General features: G+C 42.5%; 1 protein-coding gene across 2 annotated transcripts in view; it reads left to right on the top strand.

Moving 5' to 3' along the window:
* Positions 1-16,115: 16,115 nt before the first annotated feature.
* Positions 16,116-25,010, top strand: part of st8sia6 (ST8 alpha-N-acetyl-neuraminide alpha-2,8-sialyltransferase 6) — a 56,238-nt gene continuing 47,343 nt past the window's right edge. For both annotated transcript variants that reach the window (XM_062983968.1, XM_008112470.2), the window contains exons 1-2: positions 16,116-16,518; positions 16,642-16,773. In XM_062983968.1, coding sequence (XP_062840038.1) covers positions 16,421-16,518; positions 16,642-16,773 — 230 coding nt within the window. In that variant the 5' untranslated portion in view covers positions 16,116-16,420. The remainder of the gene's footprint in view (positions 16,519-16,641; positions 16,774-25,010) is intronic.

Raw genomic sequence — 25,010 nt, 5'->3', positions numbered from 1 at the left:
AAAATTGATGGCCAACATCTGGCAGAGGTTGACCACAGAGTCACAGTGGAGGACCTAGAGATTCCTATGGACACCATATTAATCAAATACACAAATAATGAAATGTACAAAAATTAAACACACAAATGTGGTGGACTGGCTGTAGTTAGTACTTGTGCCTAAAGAAAAACCAAAGGAAGCCATGCCTTGGCTCTAGCAACGTTCTTAGTCCTGGTTCTGCTGAGTATTTGGGAAAATTATTCCACACTGATTTTGGGAAAAATAATTAATTTCTTAGTTTCCTCTGGCGAGCTGTGCTCCATAGATTCTGTTGATTAATACTGAAATTAATCCTGCACTTCAACAAATCAATTGTTTTAGGCTATCAGAGATGGGTGTGCTCTCCCTTAGTATATGCCAAGTTTAGTTATACAGGAGGGACCCAGGAGGCGAAGGATTAGGAGTACAGGACATGCTTCCTTGCTGTTCTAATCCCCCTACTGTGCTGTGAATTTTAGATTCACATTAATGGAGAGAGCTTGCTTGAGATGGAGGAAGAAAATGCACATGTTGGGAGAGCATATTTGTTTGCTCAGCAGGAGGCACTCTCAGAATGATAGGTCTTGGCTCCCAGTCTCACATGTATGAAAATTCTTCATATAGAGATTGGAACTGTAATTTCCCTCTGTTTCATTTATTTACTGGTTTGTACACAGTATTATATGAAATGAGCTCCAATTAGCCCCCTTGTAGTCATTCTCCGTGTTAATTGCTTACAATGCTAAGCATGTGGATAATGAAGTGAATTTATCTTTCTCCTCTCTCTACACCTTTTGCTCCCAGTCCCTACCACTCCTTGGAATGTTAAAATCAAGCACATTGAATCCACGAGATTTAGAAAAGCGATGTCTTACTTTATTTTGATTGGAACTTGCAAATTGATTAATGTTTAATATTCTCTCTGGAATTGTGGTGGTAATTAATTACTTTTTTAAAGGAACTTTCCAAGCTCTGAATATGGTAAGAATGGAATTTAAAAAATTTGGAATAGTTTTAACCATGTCAACTCAAAAATTTGCCATTGGTGGCTGCGCGGAACCCTATCATATATGAAACAGGAGAATATTCTTAATTTTACTCAGAATCCAACAAAGCTGGAATAATGTGTTGTCAAAGGCTTTTATGGCTGGAATCACTGGGTTGCTGTGAGTTTTCCAGGCTGTATGGTCATGTTCCAGAAGCATTTTCTCCTGACGTTTCTCCCACATCTATGGCAGGCATCCTCAGAGATTGAGAGGTCTGTTGGAAACTAGACAAGTGGAGTTTATATATCTATGTAAGGTCCAGGGCAGGAGAAAGAAGTCTTGTCTGTTTGAGACAAGTGTGAATGTTGCAATTGGACATCTTGATCAGCATTGAATAGCCTTGCAGCTCCAAACCCTGTCTGCTTCCTGCCTGAGGGGAATTCTTTGTTGGGAGGTGGTAGCTGGTCTTGGTTGTTTTCTGTCTGAAATTCCCCTGTTTTTGAGTGTTGTTCTTTATTTGCTTACTTATTTATTTATAGCCAGAAGAGACAAGGAACTATTTTTAAACAAGCAATGCATGGAAGTGGAAGAAGACAATAGAATAGGAAGGACAAGAGACCTCTTCCAGAAAATCAGAAACATCAAATTGCCATCAGATTGGAAAAAATCAATTTATATCCCCATACAAAAAAAGGGAAACACTAAGGAATGCTCAAACTTCCGTACAGTGGCACTTATTTCCCATGCCAGTAAGGTAATGCTCAAGATTCTGCAAGGCAGACTCCAGCAATACATGGAGCGAGAGTTGCCAGATGTCCAAGCTGGATTAAGAAAAGGCAGAGGAACGAGAGACCAAATTGCCAATATCCGCTGGACAATGGAGGAAGCCAAGGAGTTTCAGAAAAACATCTATTTCTGCTTTATTGACTATTCTAAAGCCTTCAACTGTGTGGATCATAATAAACTGTGGCATGTTCTTGGTGGTCTGGGGATACCAAGTCACCTTGTCTGTCTCCTGAGAAATCTGTATAAAGACCAAGTAGCCACAGTAAGAACAGATCACGGAACAACAGACTGGTTCAAGATTGGGAAAGGAGTGCAGCAGGGCTGTATACTCTCACCCTCCCTATTCAACTTGTACGCAGAACACAGCATGCGACGTGCGGGGCCTGACGAATCCAAGGCCGGAGTTAAAATTGCTGGAAGAAACATTAACAACCTTAGGTATGCAGATGATACCACTCTGATGGCTGAAAGTGAGGAAGAGCTGAGGAGCCTTATCACCAAGGTGAACGAAGAAAGTGCAAAAGCTGGGCTGCAGTTAAACATCAAGAAAACCAAGATTATGGCAACCAGACTGATTGATAACTGGCAAATAGAGGGAGAGAACATGGAGGCAGTGACAGACTTTATATTTCTAGGGGCGAAGATCACTGCAGATGCAGACTGCAGCCAGGAAATCAGAAGATGTTTACTTCTTGGGAGGAGAACAATGGCCAACCTCGATAAAATACTGAAAAGCAGAGACATCACACTGGCAACGAAGGTCCGCATAGTGAAAGCAATAGTATCCCCCATAGTAACCAATGGTTGCAAGAGCTGAACCATAAGGAAGGCTGAGCAAAGGAAGATAGACGCTTTTGAACTCTGGTGCTGGAGGAAAATCCTGAGAGTGCCTTGGACCGCAAGAAGATCCAACCAGTCCATCCTCCAGGAAATAATGCCCGGCTGCTCACTGGAAGGAAGGATATTAGAGGCAAAGATGAAGTATTTTGGCCACATCATGAAAAGGCAGGAAAGCTTGGAAAAGATCATGATGCTGGGGAAAATGGAAGGAAAAAGGAAGAGAGGCCGACCAAGGGCAAGATGGATGGACGGTATCCTTGAAGTGACTGGCTTGACCCTGAAGGAACTGGGGGCGGTGATGGCCGACAGGAAGCTCTGGCGTGGCCTGGTCCATGAGGTCACAAAGAGTCGGAAACAACTGTGTGAATGAAGAAGAAGATAAATTGCCTTCTGCCTCAGACAAGGTCAGCTAGGCTCCTTCTACACTGCCATATAATCCAGATTATCAAAACAGATATTTCACATTATCTGCTTTGAACTGGATTATATGAATCTACACTGCCATATAATACAGTTCAAAGCAGGTAATCTGGATTTTATATGGCAGTGTAGATGCTTTAGATGCTTTCTGAGCCCCCCCCCCAATTCCAATTTCTAAAAACCACAGGAAGACTGGAAATATGTGTGATATCGTGGAGAGGGGAATCAGAGGTCACTGACTGCATTATAGGGAGTAATATACCATGCACATACTCTGTGATATACACATTTTCAGAATTTATTAATGTATTTTCTCTCACAATAACAAAGTGAATTCAATTATTCAGGATTATTTATCATTTTATACATTGGTCATTAGTTAAAAGAGGAGCCAACTATACCAAACCGGCGTTCAGTATTTTGCCAGATATGAATAGATTTGAGGAGCCTTGTTTCTCTAAATGAATTATATGTATCTAAATGAACACCCAAGAAGAGAGGTTTTGTTTCCAAAAATCTCAGATTGCTTGGCAGTTAATCAAACAACTACAGTCAGGAATAACTTATTGTTTTTTTCACAGACATTGCATTTTACAGAAATTGGCTTTCTAAAACTGGGAGTCTTTTAAATGTGTTGGATGACAACTCGCATCATTCCCAGCTACCATGGTATTTGTTGGCAATAATGGGAGTTTTAGTCCATCACATCTGGAAGATGCTATGGTTGGGAAGGCTGGACAGAAACAATTCATGGAGTTTGCAGAAATAGGTCTTATGTTCAGAATAGCTTTCCAGTCATAAAATTTATATTCAGTGCAGATAAGGTCCAAGCTTGTCCCTGCTAGCCTTGGTGGATACCAACATCGTGATATTTTCTTTTGTTAAGCAGGCTTTATCTGTTGAACTCACCTTGCGTACTCACAGCTCTGTATAAATAATAACCCAAGCCTTTTCTTTTTCAGTGCACAAAATGTTCCAGGGGAGATAATGTCTGCTTTCAACAATAATAGTCAGGGGTCAAGAACATGGAAAATGGCAACTAAAGTTGGGGAGAGATACCATTCATGGTACTCCTGTGAAACCACCATTATCAGGACTAGCTCTCACCCAAGAGTTAGCAAATGCTTGGAAAAGGTAGCCTACATATCCTAAGAAACCCTTGTTAGTTCTTAATTTATTTTTGTTATTGACAAAGTGAATTTGAAAGAGGGCAGCGTCTATGTAGCAACAAGCACAACCAACAAATGAAGTTCATTTTTAAAGGATCCTTTACAAGGATCCATGCCACTTGTTGGGAGACATTTTGCAAGTATCTATGTACAAGTATCCAAGTTTCTCTTGGAGCCCCAAGAAATGTTTATATTATATGTTATATATTATATAACAGGCATGGGCAAACTTTTGGACACAGCGGTCGCAATGGGTTTTAAAATTTGACAGATAGGTCGGCCAGGGGCAGATGGATGGAGAATGTTTGTGTGAACTAATTTTTAAAAAATGAACAAATTCCTAAGCACACTGCACATATCCCCCCCCCCCCGAAAGAAAGAAAGAAAGAAAGAAAGAAAGAAAGAAAGAAACAAACAAACAAACAAACAAACAAACAAACAAACAATAGGTCAAGGTAAAGGTTGTGTCCAACTCTGGGGGTTGATGCTCATTTCCATTTCTAAGCCAAAGAGCCGGTGTTGTCCGTAGACACCTCCAAGGTCATGTGGCCGGCATGACTCCATGGAGCGCCGTTACCTTCCCACCAGAGTGGTACCTATTGATCTACTCACATATGCATGTTTTCAAACCCCCCAGATATGAACCTCCGACCTTTTGGTCAGCAATACTGCCATTGTGCACTTTTGGAGGAAGAGGAAGAAAGATGAGAGTGGAGGGCAGCCTGAGGTGTGCTCTTGGAGCAGGAGGAAGAGGATGAAAGAGAAGGGAGGAGGAAAACAGCATGACGGCACCACCATGTGCCCTTGGAAGAGGAGGAGGGGGAGGAGGAGGAGGAGGTGGTGGAGGAGGAGGTGGTGGTGGAGCAGGAGGAGGAGGATGAAAGAGAAGGGAGGAGGAAAACAGCATGACGGCACCACCATGTGCCCTTGGAAGAGGAGGAGGAGGAGGAGCAGGAGGAGGAGGAGGAGGAGGGAAGTGCAGAGCCCCTCGATATGCCTCACGGAGTCCCAAGGGCTCTGTGGAGTACACTTTAAGAACCACATTACACCAAGTGTAATGATTCTGGCTTGAGGTGAGCAAGACCTTTGTGGATCAGAGAAACTAGCAAGGTTCACTCCAGATAATTTTTACTACAACTCCTATGATCAGTGACTGTTGACCACACTGTCTGAGGCTCATAAATGTTGTGTGGGAAACACCTGTGGACACAAGACTGCCTAGCCTTACTGCCGCTTTTGCTTTTTCAATGTATAGAATTGCACAGTGTGGATGTAATTGGTTTAGTGGTAGTAGTGAATAGCAAACAAGTTGAACATGATGTATACCTCTATATATTTTTTATTATATTGTAAAAACTAATAACCAATATTTATGTTGCCACAAAGATTGTTGATGATACTATTCTAACTCTTTCTACAGGAGGAAATTACAGCACAGATATTGCTTGATTTTAGATAATTGGTTTTGACAGATTGGCCATAACAGCATTGCTACTTGTGCCACTGCTTCCAGCTATGCCCAGCTTCTGACACAGAGGGCAAGCCTAGCACCTACAGAATAATTGGCATATTGAAAAGAATTGGGCAAATGTAAGTCGAATAGGTTTGTTTCCCAGAGGATTTCATTGCGTTGGCTTGTACACTTAACAGCAGCGTTAGAAGTAATTGCTCCTCCTGAGTCCAACATCATGCCAGTAGCCTGTTAGGATCTCTCAGAGAGTTATGCACTATGTTTAATTTGCATTCACAGCGAGCTTCATAATAATTCCTTGAGAATTCATGCTGTGAGTGTGTACGAACAGCAGAGCAGATTTGGAGGCTGTGTTGTAAATGTTCGCATTCCAAAAAAACAAAAACAAAACCCTCCACTACACCCAGGCTAATTTAGTCTACAGACTCCTGGAAAGAAAGAATAAATTGTATTTGCTTCTTTGTTGGTAGTATGGGGAATATAGTATACAGAAGAAAAATGTGGATGATGGAGAAAGAAAGAGATTCCTTGGGAATAAAGACTGGATTGCTGTCTGGTTGCTTTGCAATGTATTACCTTACCTCTTCAGAATTCTCATCCATAGCTTTATGTTCCTTCATATGTAATCTAAACAGGATGTTGTCCTTAAAACATCTGCTTTAGCTAGTTAATTGTGATGGTAGAATAGAGGTGGGCCACTGTGGAAGGCTTGCAGGCTATATAATTGGTTGCTTACTGCTGATTTTTTATTTTTTTAAAAAGGTTATTTTAGCACCGAAAATGGGCTCACGATGGACAGTTATATTCCCTGGGGGTTTCTTAGACTGGAGTTTTCCAATTTTAGAGGCACTGATGGAGTGATTGGGGTCTTCAGAGACATAACTGGAGAACTTTAGTAAGCCTCGGACTGAGCTTTCAGTAAGAAGGTTCATCCAGTGCAAACTCTTGGATAAGCAACCTCATATGGCATGGCTAAGTCCTTAAGCATAGCTTGGAAAAGTGAGGTTTCTGAGAAGTAACTCAAGAAATCCACAATACAAAATGTGCACTGTTGATCTTGGGAGTTGCTTTCTACATCAAAACTTTTCTAAGTGCCGAAAAAAGACTCCAGAAAGAGACTTCAGCAACGTTTTGCTAAATATATCCAGAATATAGCTGTTAGCATCCTGTCTGGTTGTTCCATGATTGATTGATTTCTCTCCTTCTCAATTGACAAAGAAGCTCAAGATAATTTACGAGAAAAAAATGAAATTTTATTACATTACATTAGGGCTGCATCTAATTCTAGGATTCATAGAATTGCTTTGTGATAGCAAATGTTTCCCTTCTAAAACTCCCAATGTTTCATCCCATCTCACTTTTGTGATTTCTCACGAGTGGTTGGCCTGTTACTTATCTATGTGTCATGGGATCACATGAAGATGCCTTATGCAAGAAACAACCTGCCCTGTATGAGTCAGAACACTGGTCCAGCGGGTCTTCCCATCAGATTTGATGGATTACAACTCTCATCACTAACCATGACTGCACCCTAGACATCATATGGAGGGCACAGAGTTGCAGATGATCAGCCTGTACTTCCTGGTAGTAACTCTCCATACTTCCAGCTCTGCCTGGAGATGCTGGAGTTTCAGCTTGGTTCTTTTCCATTCAAAGCATTTATCCTGCATGTACTGAACTACGGTTCTTCTTCAAGCTTTCCATTCTTTTCACAGCACATAAATCCAGTGATTCTCAACCTGTGGGTCCCCAGGTGTTTTGGCCTACAACTCCCAGAAATCCCAGCCAGCTTACCAGCCAGTTTACCAACTTGGCATAAGCCAAAAAGGAGGGAGTTTAGGATTTATTTCATAGAAAAAATGGAATTTGCAGTGGATTCATTTAGATAATGATGATGTGTTAAAGTGCAATCCACAATAAAAAAAACCCTCTTATCTGATCTTTTCTTTTGTCTTGAACCTTCACCATCAAATGTGGCTTTGCTGTTTGTGGTTAAGCAATAAACTCAGAAATACATTTCTTCACACCCACATGACAGTCCTTCAAATATTTAAGGACAGCTATCATTTCACTTCTGAATGTTCTGTTTTCTAGATTAAAGATATCCAACATGCCATTTAGAGGAAGAGAGAATTATGACAGCCTCGTGACTGAGATGCTGGAGATTGAATCTGGCAGTCATGGCACAAATGTGGTCCACCACTAACCTCTCCCTTTTACTTGTTATCATCGGCCATAGCATTACCAGTAAAATGGACAGAACACCGGCACCACTTTTATCAGATCATTCTATCACGTATGTCTATATCCATCTTTCAGTTTCCAAGTCAACCTCCAAAAGTACAGGCCATAAAAACCAGTGACAAAGCTTCTGTTGGTCAAAGAGGATTGCCAGGCTGTTTGGAGAATTCGAGGAGTTGCAGTCCAAAATGTAACTTTTCTAAATTATATTATATTAGTCAAGGCTTTCAATAAAGCAGTCAGATTTTGCACCAGAAGAGTTGCAAATATAATTGTGTGTGTGTGTGTGTGGGGGGGGGGGGGTTGTAAATGGAAGCATTAAAATAAATTGATACTAAAAATAGTATTCTTCACAATTCAGAGCTAGTCAGATGATTCTCTGCCCTTTTACCAGCTTGTCCTCACTTTATTCGTGCACTTTGCTTTTATGATAGGCACTCTATCCAAGCATTCCTATAATTGGAGGGTCTGGCTGAATGTGGAATTGTGATTTCTGCTCCATGAGCAGCTAAAAGATGTGTATAGCTATGGCTAGGAAAGGAACTTAGAAGAGTGTGGCATCCTTAGGCACATTTCTCTGGAATCTCATTGAACAATCCAGGATCTTTAGATGTATATTCATGTACACATATGATTAATTCTATATTCCATTTATTTCTGCTAATTTTTATTTTTGAGTAAACATGTGTAGGATCAGGCTGTCTATGTATGAATGAGGCATTCACTTGGGCTTGATTTGGAAATCCCAGAACTGTGATAGCCAGATGGAATTATCCTTGTTTAGAAACAGTAGACTATGAATGCCCAGTATCCGGGTGCCAGATGCCAGGGTCAGACAATAAGAGAGAGCTGCTAACTAATGACTTCACGCCTTATTGGGAAGTCCACCAGAAGCATCTGGCTAAATAGAGTTGGAGACAGGATGGTGGGCTAGATAAATAATGTCCTGATTCAGCAAAACCTCTTTTTATGTGCTTAATCTCTTCCTAGGCTTCATTTCTGCTCCACTGAATGTCCCATCATAGCTATTTCGAATATACCATAAAATAGCTTTGGCATTCCAGATGCTCAGAACTGCCTGCCTTGCTAAGTTATGCCGGAGTTTATTTCAAATGTTTTGGGATGCTTTTCCTGTGTTGCTTTGAAGTCTTGGTTAGCATTCTATATTTCAGTGCTGGATATAAGTCTCCATTATGAAAAAGTTCCTGATCCCTGTCTCCTTAGGTTCACTTATGCACACAAAAATGCCAACTCAGTAGGTCATACTTTGGGATGATGGTAGAAATGGGAGTGAGGGGGCAGGTGAATGGGAACTTGTTTGAGGTTCTTAATTTACAACATGCTAAAAATAGATGTTCTCTAGAGCACCAAAAGACTCCTCAAGCATTGTACCAATGCCTCTGAAGGACAGAAATAAATCAAAGTTCATTTGATTGGATCATCCTTATCCTTCCTGTTCCTTCCAGTATCCAGGTGTAAGTGTGGATCTCTATGTGCCCAAAATAGCACCACCTTCACATAAGAGGGAATTATCCACATATTCAGAGAATGCTTGAGATCTGCAGAAGTGTAAAAAGGAAATAGGACTACTTGAGTGCAATCTATGTGGAGGGTCAAGAGATATCTTCCCCACCTAACACACAGAGAGAATTGCACATGTTCAATGACCATGAAATGCTGAGACGAGGTTAGGGGGATGGAAAACAGGATTGAAAGGCAAATGGGATAGCGTCTTATGGGAAAGGCATGACTGGTCAGCTGGAATAGTGGAGAGGGGTGCTCATTTTGCAACATTTGGATGCAGGTCTCACTTGTGGCAGTCTACTGAAAGAATAAAAGGGTTTGTTTTACTGTTCAACAGTCTACTTGTATGGAAAGTGTGCAAATCCAGAAATTTCTGACAACTGAAGAAGGATAATTTTTGTTAAGGCTGAAGCACATTGGACTTTTTAAAGGTTTTCACCACCACACAGCACATGGAACCTAATCTCCATCTCTGTATTCATTGGGATCATAGGTTTTCCAGTTCTTTGCTTTGTTCTTGTCTAATGAATAATTCCATTATTCAGTATTGTGAAACACTCTAAAACACTCCACTTTTGTTGAAATTTCTGCATCATCTACGCCACAAGCAGTTGTGGTCAGATCTTGGACAAGTTATGTTTATGGACTGCATGCCCACTGGTGGATTCTGAGAGTTACTTCCCTTGTTATGGTTTAAGGATCTCTGGGGTCTGTCATTTGGTGGTAGCATTTAAGATCTATGCCAGATCGATAGGTGTCCTGACCTGCACACAAAATTACCATTACAGCAAGGTTTCTTGTGGTTAGCCATGACAGGTGACATTTTCACACATGTAATTTACATCACCTTTTGAGCCTTTCCTGGCTGTTTACACAATGCCTTGTCTCATAAACAGTAACCATTGATGGAAGGAGTTTTCAGCCCTTTACCCTCTCTCTGTGCCAATGAAAATATGCTGTAGAAAACAACACTAAAACACAAGAGAGATTGTTTTGGCAAGATGAATAAGCATTCTGCCCAAGTAGATTTTGCACACAAAAACATAAATGCAAATATTCTTTGCTTTCAGTAAGACATTCCCAAGCATATATGGTTAGAATTGTGATTTTACTGTCATAGATAATGATGTAACTCTTCAGAAATGTCTTTCTCAAAATTATAAATATGTGTTTTTATTCATGGTTCAAATATTTTAATATATTTTTCACCCCTAATCATAGTGCTTTCTAAAAAGCCAGTTGGTGTCATGATCTGAGTGAAGGAGTCAGGGTGTATCTATACTGCATAATTATTGCAGCTCGATTCCACTTCCATACATATAGAATCCTAGGATTTGCAGTCTGAGCTTCTTAGAATTCTCTAATGCAGGCCCCAGACTCTACCATTGCTGCTTTAAGTGCAGAGAATTTACAAAAAAAAATCCCACAGTTCCATAAGATGAAACCATAGCATTAAAGTTCTATATTTATATAGCATGGATCAATCCTAGGAGTCTGGCAGATCATGATTTGAATCCCTGCACAATCATACAAACTTATTGGGTGACCTTGAGTGAGTAATAGAATAATAGAGTTGAAAGAGATTGCATGGGCCATCCAGTCCAAGCCTTTGCCCAAAAGCACAATGAAAATACCTCTGACAGGTGGCCATCCAGCCTCTGTTTGAAATCCTCCAAAGAAGGAGTCTCCATTACATTCTGAGGCAGAGAGTTCCATTGCTGAACAGCACTTACAGTCAGAATGTTCTTCCTAATGTTCAGGTGGAATCTTTATGTACTGTTGTCAAGCTAGGTGTCAACCATTCTGTATCGTTGCATTTCATTTTTTCTGTCTGAATGTAGTATTACATTTGTGCCTGTTGAAATTCATTTTGTTAGTTCTCTAACCTGTTAAGGCCATATTCTCTCAACCCCTATATAACTATTGCCTAGAGAACTCTGTTACAGATGGAGACAACTTGAAGGTGCATAACAACAACAACAACAACAACAACAACAACAACAACAACAACAACAACAAGGCTTTGTAATTATTGCTGTTGAAGATGAAATAGTTGGATCATTAACTTAGGAACAAAAGAAGCTGCCTTATATGGAATCAGACCTTTGATCTGTCAAATTAATCTGTCTAATTGATCTGTCATCTACATGAGACTTTCCCAACTTCTTGTTATTGTGTTCATAGAAGTCTTATGATCATCCTAAGGCAAACTGGTTTCTTTTCGCAATTGTTATTTAGAGGAGTTCACTTTTGCCTTCCTCTGAGGCTGAAAGAATGTGACTTGACCCAAATCACTCAGTGGATTTCCATGTCTGAGTGGGAGTTTGAACCATGGTCTCCAGAGTCAAGGTCCAACATTCAAACCACTACACCAAGGTGGTTCTTCTTCCCAATTTTGCACCTTTCAGTTCCATCACCGCAAGTCACATGCTGAATAGGACTGATGGGAATCAACACAATATTAACTTATTGCATTCATATGTCACCTTTCCTCCAATGACCTCAAGTGGACATATATGACTCTCTTATATCCATTCTATTTTACAACAGCCTTGTCAATTAGGTAAGATTGGGCATAGAGTGGTTGGGTCATATCCATCTTCCAGGCCTCAATTCATTGTGCTATCCACTGAATCAGGTCACTGACTACATTTATAGGGTATCAAGTTATCAAAGATTGTCCATAGCTGAAAAGTATCTTTCCCATGACAACCCAGTTATTTGCATCTTGGACCGTCTGCATGCAAAACAGGTGCTCTAGCTCTGAGCCATACCCCTTATCATTGAATCAAGGCATCTTGGAATGTGAAAATCCCACCTTCTCTTTCCAGCCTCTGATGATCAAGGTATTGATGGCAAACCAACTGCCTGACAAGCCAAATCTTATTCCTGAAAGTGTGGAATGACAAATGATGCTGCCAGAAGGGTAGAATAATCAATGTCTCTCAACTCTTCTGCACTTAGGATGTGATGAAAAATGGGTTGCTAGGAACCATGTCAGTGTTTTGGAATGTAATATAACCTTCAAAAAGGCCCAGTTCTCACCACCCTCCTTCCAGTTTAGCATGGGGAGGAAGAAAATTGCATCAGCACTCCAGTGCTCCGGTGGTGATGTCTGATAGATATAGAGGAAGAGGCAAACCGAGAAAGCTTCAAAACAAAACAAAAAAGAAACTGTCTCCTTGAAACTGACTCCTCATTACATTTTTCCTATTGATCCTGAACATAGACTCATAGAGTTGCAAGGAACACTAGGGATCCTCTGCTTCAGCCTCTTGACAGTGCAGAAAGCCACCCTTGGGAGGTACCCATCTAAATTATGCTTCAAAGCCTCCAATGGAGCAAAGTCTACAAGTCTCCATGGGAGTCTATTCTAGGGTTGAACAGCTCTCGCCGTGAGAAAATTCAGAATGTTTTGTTGGAATCTCATTTCTTCTGATTTGAATCCATTGGTTCAGGTCTTACTCTCTTCAGCAGCAGAAAACAATCTCACTCTATTTTCCACCTGACAGTCCTTCAGATATTCAAAAACAGCTGTTTCATCCCCTCTCAGTTTCAGTGGTGGGGTGGCTCTGATATCAAGTTGCCCATTGACTTATGGTGACCTCATGAATTTTATAGGGTTTTCTTAGGCAGGGAATACTCAGAAGAGGTTTGGCCAGTTCCTTTCCCTAAAATAGGCTTGCATAACCTGTGACCCTCCAGGTGTTTTGGCCTCCAATTCCCAGAAGCCCTAGCCAGCTTGCCCATGATCAGAATTTCTGGGAGGTGAAGTCCCAAACACCTGGAGGGCTGCTCTGAAATATACCTCATAGAACCTGGCATTCATTGATGATCTCCCATCCATGTACTAACCTGAGCTATGTTTGCTTAGCTTCCAAAATCAGATGGGATCTGATGGAGCATTAATTCATTTTTCTCTCACTTTGAATGAGCTCTCCATGGTGCTTGATTAAGTTAGGAACAGTGTTCAGCACCTTGGAGAGCTCCTTTAAAGCCGACATGAAAACCTCAAGTGGGTTTAATATAGCCAAGTTTCCCTGGGGCTAAGTTAGAAAAGGTAGCAAAGTTTCCATTTGTTTTAGAATATAAAAAGAGCCATGTCGGATCAGACCAAAGGCCTGTCTAGCCAAAGGAAAATAGAAACCTGTTGTATATTGAATTTAGATCATTAGGCCCTCAAGCCCAGAATTGGGGAAACTGACTTGGCAGCAGCTTCCAGCATTTCAAACTGGATTTTTTTTATTAGTTCAGTGTGAGATGTCAGGATGCAATATGGCACTTTCTGGTACCAAACAGGTCCTCTTCTGAGTTCCAGTTCCCCTAGTTTGCTACTCCATTCAGTGACTAAGCAGTTACCAAAAGGGATTCCATAATCAAGGCATGGGGACAACAGCATCCTTCTGCTCACGCTCCTCAATCCCAGAGGTGGTATCTGTTTGTGTACACTAGTAGATGTAGCCATTATACCTGTGTGCTTTTTTTTCCAGATTAAAGGACATCTCTTCCATTTCCCACAATAGCTACTGGCCAAGGAAGAGGCACAAAATGCTGTCCCTAGCTGTGGTTAAAGTCAAGACAATGAGAGGAGAGGAGAGGAGAGAAGAAGAATAGAAGGAGAGAGAGCAAGCAGGCACCGAAGGAGAACAATTCTGGCTTTTTCAGGCCAGAAATCTATTTGGGGACATTCTATTTGGGGGCCATGGCTCTTCCCTGGCGGCTTATATTGTTCCCAGAAGAAGGTTCACTGAGAGGGGAAGGGGGATTAACCTGATTATTGTGTTGTTGAAGGCTTTGGGTTGCTGTGAGTTTTCTGGGCTGTATGGCTATGCTCCAGAAGCATTCTCTCCTGACGTTTCACCCACATCTATGGCAGGCATCCTCAGAGGTTGAGAGGTCTGATGGAAACTAAGCAAGTGGGGTTTATATATCTGTGGAAGGTCCAGAAGGAAAAACTCTTGTCTGCCTGAGGCAAGTGTGAATGTGGCAGTTGGCCAGCTTGATTAGCATTGAATAGCTTGGCAGCTTCAAGACTTGGCTGTTTCCTGCCTGGGGGATCCTTTGTTGGGAGGTGATTAGCTTGCCCTGATTGTTTATTGTCTGGAATTCACCTCTCTTCTGAGCATTGTTTTTATTTATTGTTTTTATTTTAGAGTTTTTAAAATACTGGTAGCCAGATATTGTTCATTTTCATGATTTCTTCCTTTCTGTTGAAATTGTCCACATGCATGTGGATTTCAATGGCTTCTCTGTGTTTTTGGGGGTAAACTATTTGGGCACCATGGCTCTTCCCTGGTGTGTTGTCGAAGGCTTTCATGGCCGGGATCACAGGGTTGTTGTGTGTTTTCTGGGCAGTATGGCCATGTTCCAGATGTTTTCTCTCCTGATGTTTCGCTCACATCTATGGCAGGCATCCTTAGAGGTTCCACCTGAATATTAGAAAGAACTTCCTCACGGTTAGGAGAGCTGTTCAGCAGTGGAACTCTCTGTGCAGAATGTGGTCGAGAATTCTTTTTTGGAGGCGTTTAAGCAGAGGTTGGATTGCCATCTGTCAGGGGTGCTTTGAATACGATTTTCCTGCTTCTTGGCAGAATGGGGTTGAACTGGATGGCCCATGTGGTCTCCTCCAACTCTATGATTCTACGATACTATGATGATGATGGTGATTATTATTATTATTACTCTTATTGATTGTAATATTTCCATACCACAAACAGTTTTTTCTGTTGGTGGTATGGAAATATTACAATCAATAAGAGCTTTACATATACATACATTGAGAGAAAGAAAGAGAGCATTTGCGATTCTAAGACGTACCCCATTTTTAAAGGTAAAGGTTTTCCCCTGATGTTAAGTCCAGTCGTGACCGACTCTGGGGGTTGGTCCTCATCTCCATTTCTAAACTGAAGAGCTGGCGTTGTCCGTAGACACCTCCAAGGTCATGTGGCCGGCGTGACTGCATGGAGCGCCGTTACCTTCCCGCCGGAGCGGTACCTATTGATCTACTCACATTTGTATGTTTTCGAACTGCTAGGTTGGCAGGAGCTGGGGCTAACAGTGGGTGCTCATTCCGCTCTTGGGATTTGAACCTGGGACCTTTTGGTGTGCAAGTTCAGCAGGTCAGCGCTTTAACACACTGCACCACCACCAGGGGCCCATTTTTAGAGTTGTTCAAATAAGGATAGATTTTTTTTTGGTGTCAGGAGCAACCGGAATTGCTTCTGGAGTGAGAGAATTGGCTGTCTTCAAGGACGTTGCCCAGGGGACGCCGGGATGTTTTGATGTTTTACCATCCTTGTGGGAGGCTTCTCTCATGTCCCTGCATGGAGCTAGAGCTGATAGAGGGAGCTCATCCCTGAACCTGGCAGCCTTCAGGTCAGCAACCCAACCTTCAAGTCACAAGGCTTTTATCCCCTAGGCCACCGAAGGCTCCTTATCCTAAAATCGAAGAAATACAGAACTGTTTGATTTCTTCTTCAGGGAGACCCAAAGCGGTTCACACCATTTACAGCCATGCCATGGACACGCCTCCCCAGGTGTGGTGGCTCTACTCTCTGCACATGCTCAGAGGCGGCTCGGGTGGCCCCCTCCCCTGCCCCCAGCATCCCTTGCCATTTGGGAGATGGGCTGGGGGGGAGGGCGGGATGAGCCTTCCCCCTCCTCCCCTTGCCGGAGCCACTCCTCTCCCCCGGCCTCCCTGGCGGGCCCGGGGGCGTGGGGCGAGGCGGAGAGCCGGCCAAGGGGGAGGTGGCCCCTCCGGCAAACCCAGAAGGAGGCGAGGCTGCTGTCAGTGGCGCCGGGGGGAGCGGGGACGGGGAGGAGCCGCGCCGAGGGGAAGGAGGGGGCGACCCTGGGCTGGCAAGCAGTCGCCGCCCCTCCGCCCCTCCGCCCGCCCTGCCTGCCGTGGAAGCCGCGGCGCCGTCTGCTCCGGCTCTTCTCCTCTCCGGCGGGGCTCGGAGGGGACGATGCATCGGGCGGTGCTCTCCCTGGCGGCTCTGCTGGGCAGCCTCCTCCTCTGCCTCTGCCTCGCCTGGCTCTCCGCCGACGGGTCCAGCGGGGCCAGGTAAGCCAAGGCAGCCCCAGGGATGGCATGGCAGGGATGGCTCGGGGAGCGGGGAGCCGGGAGAAGGGGCCACGACTCCACTTAAGTTTGGCTTCTCTTGCTTCCTCCCCGCTCGCTGCCCAGGGGCTGGGAGAAGGAGCTCCGGGCCACGACGGCGGAGAGCAGCCCCCGGGTCATGATGATGATGATGAGGTCCCTCCGGTCGCCCACCGCGCCCCTCCCGCGCCCTCCCACCGGGTCGCTCGCCCCCAACAGGTACGGCCCCTAATCTCTGGTTTGGAAAGAAACACGAGTTCCAGTCCCCCCTCTTCCGCCACTTCTTCATCCTCCTCCTCTCCCACCACGTCTCTCTCCTGGTCTTCTGACTCCATCTCCTCCAAGTCTTCCTTCTCTATTTCCCACTCCTTGTTCCTCCTCTTTCTATTGTCCTCCTCCATCCTCCTCCACCTGCTCTTCCTTTGCTCCATCTCTTGCTCCTTTCCTTCCTCTTCTTATCTTCTTCCTCGATCTTCCTCCACTTGCTCTTGGTCTTCTATATCTACTTCTCCCTTTTCTCCTTTCCTTCCTCCTCCGCTTGATCTTCCTCTTCTCTATCCTTTCCCCTTCTCCTTTCCTTCATCTCTTCCTCTTATCTTCCTCCTCCACTTGCTCTTGGTCTTCTACATCTACTTCTCCCTTTTCTCCTTTCCTTCCTCCTCCACTTGCTCTTCCTCTCTTATATCTTTTTTCCTTTTCATCTTTCCTTCCTCCTCCTCCTTTGCCTTTTCTTCTTCTTCCTCCTCATCCATCCTCCTCCACTTGCTCTTTCTCTTTATCTTCTCCTTTATTTCCTTCTCTCCTCCCTTGTTCTCCTTTTTTCTCCTCTTCCTTCATCCTCCTTCACCTGCTCTTCCTTTGCTTCATCTCTTGCTCCTTTCCTTCCTCTTCTTATCTTCTTCCTCCATCTTCCTCCACTTGCTCTTCTACTTCTCCCTTTTCTCCTTTCCTTCCTCCTTCTCTATCCTCCACTTGCTCTTCATCTTCTATATCCTTCCCCCTTCTCTTCTTCTCTTTCTCCTCTTCTGCCTTTTCTTCACCTTCCTCCATTTTCCTATCCACTTCCTCCTCTATTCTCCTCCACTTGCTCTTCCTCCTCTTTATCTTCTCCTCCCCTTTCTCATTTACTTCTGCTGTCCTGTTTTGCCCCTGAAACAGCCTCACAACACAAGCAAAAGTAACCAAAAAACCCCCTTAAATTCAGCAAAATAGTAATAATAATTCAAACAGCAGTAAAGGAAACAGGAGGTAAAGTTCAAAAGCAATGCAAGGCTTTACAGCAGACGTGAAACAAAAGTCTTTGGCAACAAGTCTTCACAACAGACAAGAGCAAGAGTCTTTGGCAAAAAAAAGGCTTACAGGATACAGGAACAATGGGGCCTCATCACACTTAAGCATTTCTCTACTTTTATCAACTTTCAATGCTTCCTGCAGAATTCTGGGGTTTGTAGTTTAGGGAGGCCCAGAGCTTCTCTGGATGAGCAGTTTAAAGGCCCCTCCCTAAACTACAAACTCCAGAATTCTGCAGGAGGCATTCACAGCATTGAAAGTGGGTGGAAGTGAATAAATGCTCAAGTGTGATGAGGCCCCAAGAGTCTGTGGCAAGAAGTCTTTTGCAAAGCCAATGCTGGAGCCATAGCGTAGAGACCAGAAGATAAACACACCAAGTAGGTCGGTTACTGCCAGCACTGACTACTGGCTTTGCTGCTAATTTATAGCCCTGAGCGCCCAACACAGATGTTCCTAGGGCGAGGTCTGATTGCTCAGCATTTTTGCTGTGATTGTAGCTGACCTTCTCCTTTCTTCTTTTGCCCTTCGCTGTTCTAACAATGTGGGGACTTGTAGTATGTCTTCCTCACCTTCTTCTTCCTCCTCAACACTTGGCCCCAAATCCCCAAGTGCTACCTCTTCAGCCTTCCGTTTTACCTCTTCAGAAGCAGAAGAGTAGTCCACAACACCTCCCTTCTTCTCCCTCCTTCTTCTCCTCTTCCTCTTCCTCCACCATCCTCCTCCATCCATTTGCTCTTCCACTTCATCTCTTCCTCTGCACCTCCTCCTCTTCCAATCTTCCTCCATTGGCTCTTTTTCATCTTCATCTCCTCTCCTCCCCCCACTCCTCTATTTGCTCTTCCAATACTTTATCTCCTCATCCCCTTTCCATCTTCCTCATTCTTTTCTCTCCTCTTCCTGGGTCTCTTTCTCCTCTCTGGCTTACATTTGAGCAAGATAGTTTTGCTGCTCCAAGACTAGCACAGAGTAGAGTATATTGAATGCCTGGATTATGGAAGGCAATCCTGCCTTCCTCCAAGCAAGCTGGAATTTATGGTATTGTGATAAACTGCTACTACCAAAGTTAAGTATCCTTTATCCAAAACACTTGAACAGAAGAGTTTTAGATTTTACATTTCAGATTTTGAAATACCCGTATTTGCATATAAATACATAATAAGTTGCATTGGATATGGCAAGTACAGTAGAGTCTCAGTTATCCAACATAAACGGGCCGGCAGAATGTTGGATAAGCTAATATGTTGGATAATAAGGAGGGATTAAAGAAATGCCTATTAAACATCAAATTAGGTTATGATTTTACAAATCAAGCACCAAAACATCATGTTATACAACAAATTTGACAGAAAAAGTAGTTCAATACGCAGCAATGTTATGTTGTAATTATTGTATTTACGAATTTAGCACCAAAATATCACGATGTTTTGAAAACATTGACTACAAAAATGCATTGGATAATCCAGAATGTTGGATAAGCGAGTGTTGGATAAGTGAGACTCTACTGTATAACTAAACATGGAATTCTTTTGTGTTTCGATAAAGCTTTGTACACATAGCCTGAAGGTGATTTTACACATTTTTTAAAAAAATGTACATAATGCAAAATTTGTTTACATCAAATCCTCAGAAAGCAAAGGTATCACTATCTCAGATACCCATGTAGATGAGTTGGAGTTTTGGAGTATTTCAAATTTTGGAAATCTGGGTAAAGAATGTTTAATCTGTGAAAATCTGCACTCCTTTTCCATCCTGCCCCTCTGCTCTCTGATATACTGGACCAACACCAGGACATTACAGTTGCATAGAGGGTGCATCCACAATGTAGAATTAATGCAGTTTGACCCCACTTTAACTGCAGTGCTTTAAAGCTGTGGAATCCTGGGGTTTTAGTTTGGCAAGTGATCAGCAGATTTTAGCAGGGAAGGCTAAAGACCTTATAAAACTATGAACCATGGCAGTTAGTAGGGTCAAACTGCATTAATTCTACTGCGTAGATGCACTACAAGGTGCTCAGTTGCAGGCAGAACTTCTTATAACTAGAATTTTTAAATTGTATCATGTAATTCTGCACATATTGTCCTAGAATCATAATCCAGAGTTCCAAGGGCTTTCTCCCCAGTGAGTGAGTCTAGGATTGGACTTATAGTTATACAGATACTAGAAAGAAAGGCACAATAGTACAACCATTCATTCAAAATGGAAATGTATAACATTAAAAAAAATCAGAACCATATCACATTGAGGCTAGCAAAGTCATGATGGTAAATCAGCCTGAAAGATTGTCCTTTCCACCCACTTTTGTTTTCTGTCTATCCTTCTTGACTTATCCATCACTTGGCTTTCCTTCAGCCGTTTCTGCTGTCAGTCACCATCATGGAGATTAGGTGTTTCTCTTTCTTTTTCAACCACTCTAATTGTGATCTGAGAGGGAAGAGTATTTTTCCCTTAGACATTTGGTTTCTGTGCTTCCTCCTCCTTAATGGTCTCCTACTCATTAAACTCCTCCAGCTTAAAAACTGTTTGGGGATTTGGTGCAACTATTTTTTTTTCCAAAGAAGGGGATGCCACCAGAGAATGACTACATTTGAAAAGCTGTCTGATCCATGCTTCAACTTTAAAGAGTAGTTAAAGGCCCCCTTGTTGTTACGTGCCTTCAAGTCATTTCTGTGACCCAAAGGCAAACTTATCATGGAGTATTCTTGGCAAGATTTATTCAGAGAGATTTCACCATTGCCTTCCTCTGAGGCTGAGAAAGTGTCATTTGCCCAAGGTTACCCAATGGGTTTCCATGGCTGAGTGGAGATTTAAACTGCTACAAATTATGTTGTAAAAACATCAGAAGATTCTGTGCCATTGGGACATGGGAATTCATTTCTGAATTAAAGAACTCCAAAGCCAGATTGCAATGGGAAACTGCTCAGCTATATCTCATTGAGTATTCAGCTCTATTTCTCAATTTTGTTCTTGCTGTTCTCACTATCATCACACAACATGTCTTAAGCACTTCACTTATCCACGGATCTCTGTGTTATTTTTCAGCACTAGTTTGGTGAATAGCTACTGTGTATAAGGGAGCCCCCAGTGGCGCAGTGGTTTAAACCGCTGAGCTGCTGAACTTGCTGTGGAGCAGGGTGAGCTCCCGCTGTTAGCCCCAGCTTTTGCCAACCTAGCCATTAGAAAACATGCAAATGTGAAATCAATAAGTACCCCTTTGGTAATGGGGTACTTTGGTAATGCAGTCATGCCAGCTACATGACCTTGGAGGTGTCTGCGGACAACGCCGGCTCTTTGGCTTAGAAATTGAGATGAGTACCGACTCCCAGAGTTGGACACGACTAGACTTAACGTCAGGGGAAAGCCTTTACCTTATAAGGAAATTATCACTGATTAAATTGTCTGCATTTTAGTTTCTTCTGTCTGTCTTCTCTGTTAACTGCTTCTCTCTCTCTCATATGGGCATACACATTTTTTGGTGCATTTCATGCCCTCTTGACCACTAAACATATACCAGAATAAATCTGTTAATATCTAAGGAACCACAATGCTTCTTGGTATTTTAGGACTTTAATATACTATAGAGGCTTTTGAACTTTGGTTCTGGAAGAAAATCCTGAGAGTGCCTTGGACTGCAAGGAGATCCAACCAGTCCATCCTCCAGGAAATAATGCCTGGAGGGAAGGATATTGGAGGCAAAGTTGAAGTATTTCGGCCACATCATGAGAAGACAGGAAAGATTGGATGCTGCGGAAAATGGAAGGAAAAAGGAAGAGAGGCTGACCAAGGGCGAGATGGAAGGACGATAGCCTTGAAGTAACTGACTTGACCTTGAAGGAACTGGGGGCGGTGATGGCCGACAGGGAGCTCTGGCGTGGACTGGTTCATGAGGTCACGAAGAGTCGGAAACGACTATGCGACTGAGAGAGAGAATATACTATAGTCTGTTGTCTTGTGGCAATCATGTTGTTTGAGCAAACAAAAACATATTCTTATTGGAGTTATCACTTTCATATCTCATTACAATTTCACAATGTTGCTGCTTTGGTATTGCGAATTCCTGTTGTTAGTTCTCTGCACAGTCTTGTTTCCTTTATGTTTTCCATATCTAGCACATGCATACTATGGTTTATTTTTCTGTTTTGTTTTGAGACCTTCTTCCACTTTACAATATTGGGAGTATAACTAAAAAAAACCCCTATTTAATATGAAATAGTGGTGGAACAACACCGATATATTGGATTCAATCACAGGGTTTTTTTTTTTCATAAATGAAAAGAGACATTCCAATCAAAATTCGAAGTGCAATGCAATCACAGTACAGGCATCACATTGTACCATAAGTGTTTTTTATTGTGCCATAATTGCATCATGTGATGAAGTTCTCAACTACTTTTACTGCACTTTGGTCCCACTTGAATTGCCATCACTTCGCCTTTGGGATCCTGAGATGTATTTAGATTTTTCTGCCAAAGAGCTCTAATGCTATTAGTAGACTACAAAGCTCGGGTTTTTCTAGCAATGGCAGAGGGATCAAACTGCTGTAGTAGTCCTCTCTGAATGCTCTCAGAGTTGTGTGTTTGTTTTCTCTTTGACTTCTCTTTTCATATTCCCATCCACTGCAATTTCTCTTTACAGTCATTCATTGCCATTCAGCTTTGTGTGCTAACTGTATAGTAAAGGCAAAGGTTTTCCCCTGAAATTAAGTCTAGTTGTGTCCAACTCTGGGGCTTGGTGCTCATCTTCATTTCTAAGCTGAAGAGCTGGTGTTGTCCGTAGACACCTCCAAGGTCATGTGGCCGGCATGACTGTATGGTGCACCATTACCTTCCCACTGGAGCAGTACCTATCAGTCTACTCACATTTGCATATTTTCGAACTGCTGGGTTGGCAGAAGCTGGGGCTAACAATGGGAGCTCACCCCTCTCTCCAGATTCGAACCGCCAACCTTTCAGTCAGCAAGTTCAGCAGTTTAACCCGCTGCGCCACCATATAACTTTATAGATAAATGAAATTTATAATTTGAGAGGACACAGAAGAGAAGGGAGCCTTTTTCACACAACTGTTTGATATATAAGTTTGCAAATAATCAAAGCAGTGGAGTTTTGCAGGTGATGCCACTACCAGCCTTCTGCAGCTTCATGCCTTCTAGATCTGTAAACTCAGCCAGGGGACATGCTGGCTGTGGATGATGGGATGTGTAGTCAGCACACCTGGAGGATGCCAAGCTGGAGGAAATTGGTTTATACATTGAAGCCGATCACCTGAACTTAATCCCTCTTCTGTAGGTGAAAAGAAAGACTGCTTTGGAGAGTCTATAAAACCACCGTTCTCTGGCATTTCAGGCAGGGCCTTGGAATTGATGTAACAAGGGGTTTGCACAACACTCTATGACGCTCTGAATCCTGGAAATGTCTTCATATTCCCAGCAACACGTTCACACTTGGAGGCGGAATGTTACTTCTTGTCACCCCAGATTTGGATGGATGTGGAGACAGGCTTTTCCTCAGCTTTGAGAACATTCTCCCCATCATCCCCACCAGCGTATGATGCTCTGTATGGTTTTTAAAACCTCAAATGAAGCAGAATTGCTCCTCCCTTGTAGCTATTTCCTCAGCCAATACATGTATTTCCTCAGCCAATACAAAGGCATGCCTTTGGAGAGCCTTTTTTCAGCATTCAGCTGACATTTTTCTATTACTAACATGGAAGCTTCCACAGAACTGCCAAAATACAATATCAGAGAAGGCTTTCTGGATAGACTCAGAGAGATTAAGGGTGCAAATGGATTTAAGGTTGCACTTCCTTTACAATTAATATAGGATTTAGTGGGTTAAGATAGTCTGGATGCAGGAGCTTGTGAGTCTTTTCAGTTTAATAAAGGAAATGAGAGGGAATATGTGGGCATTTTGTTTTGCTAAAACTCCCTGATCGGAAAATTAGGGGGTTTTTTTGGTACCTCGTTGGCCTTCTCTGATTGCTATGTTATGTCAAAGGACTTCTTAGTTCAGAAAAGTGAAATATTGAGTGGATTGGCTCCAGGATCTGAAGAAATGGGCTCTGTTCACACTAAATGCCTCTTTCCATTTTTTGGAAGCCCCTTCCCCCCCTCGAATTTACCCCATTGAGCAAGTTCCTTCATGTAGCAAATAAAAGAAATAGAATTTTCAATTATCTAAACCAAAGAAAATTTGATTTAATCGCTCTACAAGAATCCCACATAATTAATAAGCATACAAAATATTTAATGCAAAAGAAATTAGGGAAAGAATACTATGCTTTGGGAGATGAGAAAAAATGTGGTGTGGTAACACATGTCAAAGAAGAAATACCATCTAAACTGATCTTCAAAGACAATAATGGGAGATTCATAGGGGTAACCATTACAATAAATAATCAAACAATTCTAATCTGTAATATATATATAGTCCCAGAAGGGACTCAGGGCGGCTTATATATGGTGCCAGGTGCCTAAAATTACGCATAAAATAAACACACAGTACAATACAAAATAAAACCACTAGTATATAAAACAATAATTTGAACTCAGAACAGCGCCAATAACCTAAAGTGTCATCTGTCAACAATGCTGGGAGTTGCAGTCCATTGACATCTAGAAAGCTGTCGTTTGCTTGCCCTTGATACAGAATACACTCAAAGCAGTTGGTAAAACTCCCCAAAGGAAAATCTTTCCCACCATGGCACTGAAAGGTCAGAACATTTCCATAACAAGTTCACACTAAAACGTCAGTATCAAAAGAGCTAGTTAAGCATTCCTTTAAAAGCAAAGTGGAGCTCTCTCTTGCCCTCCCAGTTAGCAGCAGCAAGCAGCGAGAGTGTGGCCTTTCCAAGAGCTTCAAAGGCTGGCTTGTGGATCTTAGGTTTTGCTGCAAAGAAGGTGGAACATCTTTGAGCTAGGTGCTGAGCAAATTGGTGACTGTGGGTCTATTTCTAAACCCTTGGTGACCTTCTTCTCCATTTCTTCTGATCCCCTAATTCTCATTGCTTCTTTTTATCATCATCTTTATTTATATCCTGACTTTTCCCCAAAAGTAAGATTGAAGGAGCTTATGAATGAAAAGAAATGCAATAGAGTTGGCCCTCCACATTTGTAGGTTTAACTTTTGTGGACTTATTCATGGACTTGGAGCAATGGGTTCAAATTACAGGAA

This window comes from Anolis carolinensis, chromosome 6 (genome assembly GCF_035594765.1).
Source record: "Anolis carolinensis isolate JA03-04 chromosome 6, rAnoCar3.1.pri, whole genome shotgun sequence".
Lineage (NCBI taxonomy): Eukaryota > Metazoa > Chordata > Lepidosauria > Squamata > Dactyloidae > Anolis > Anolis carolinensis.
This window is presented reverse-complemented; position numbering and strand designations above follow the sequence as displayed.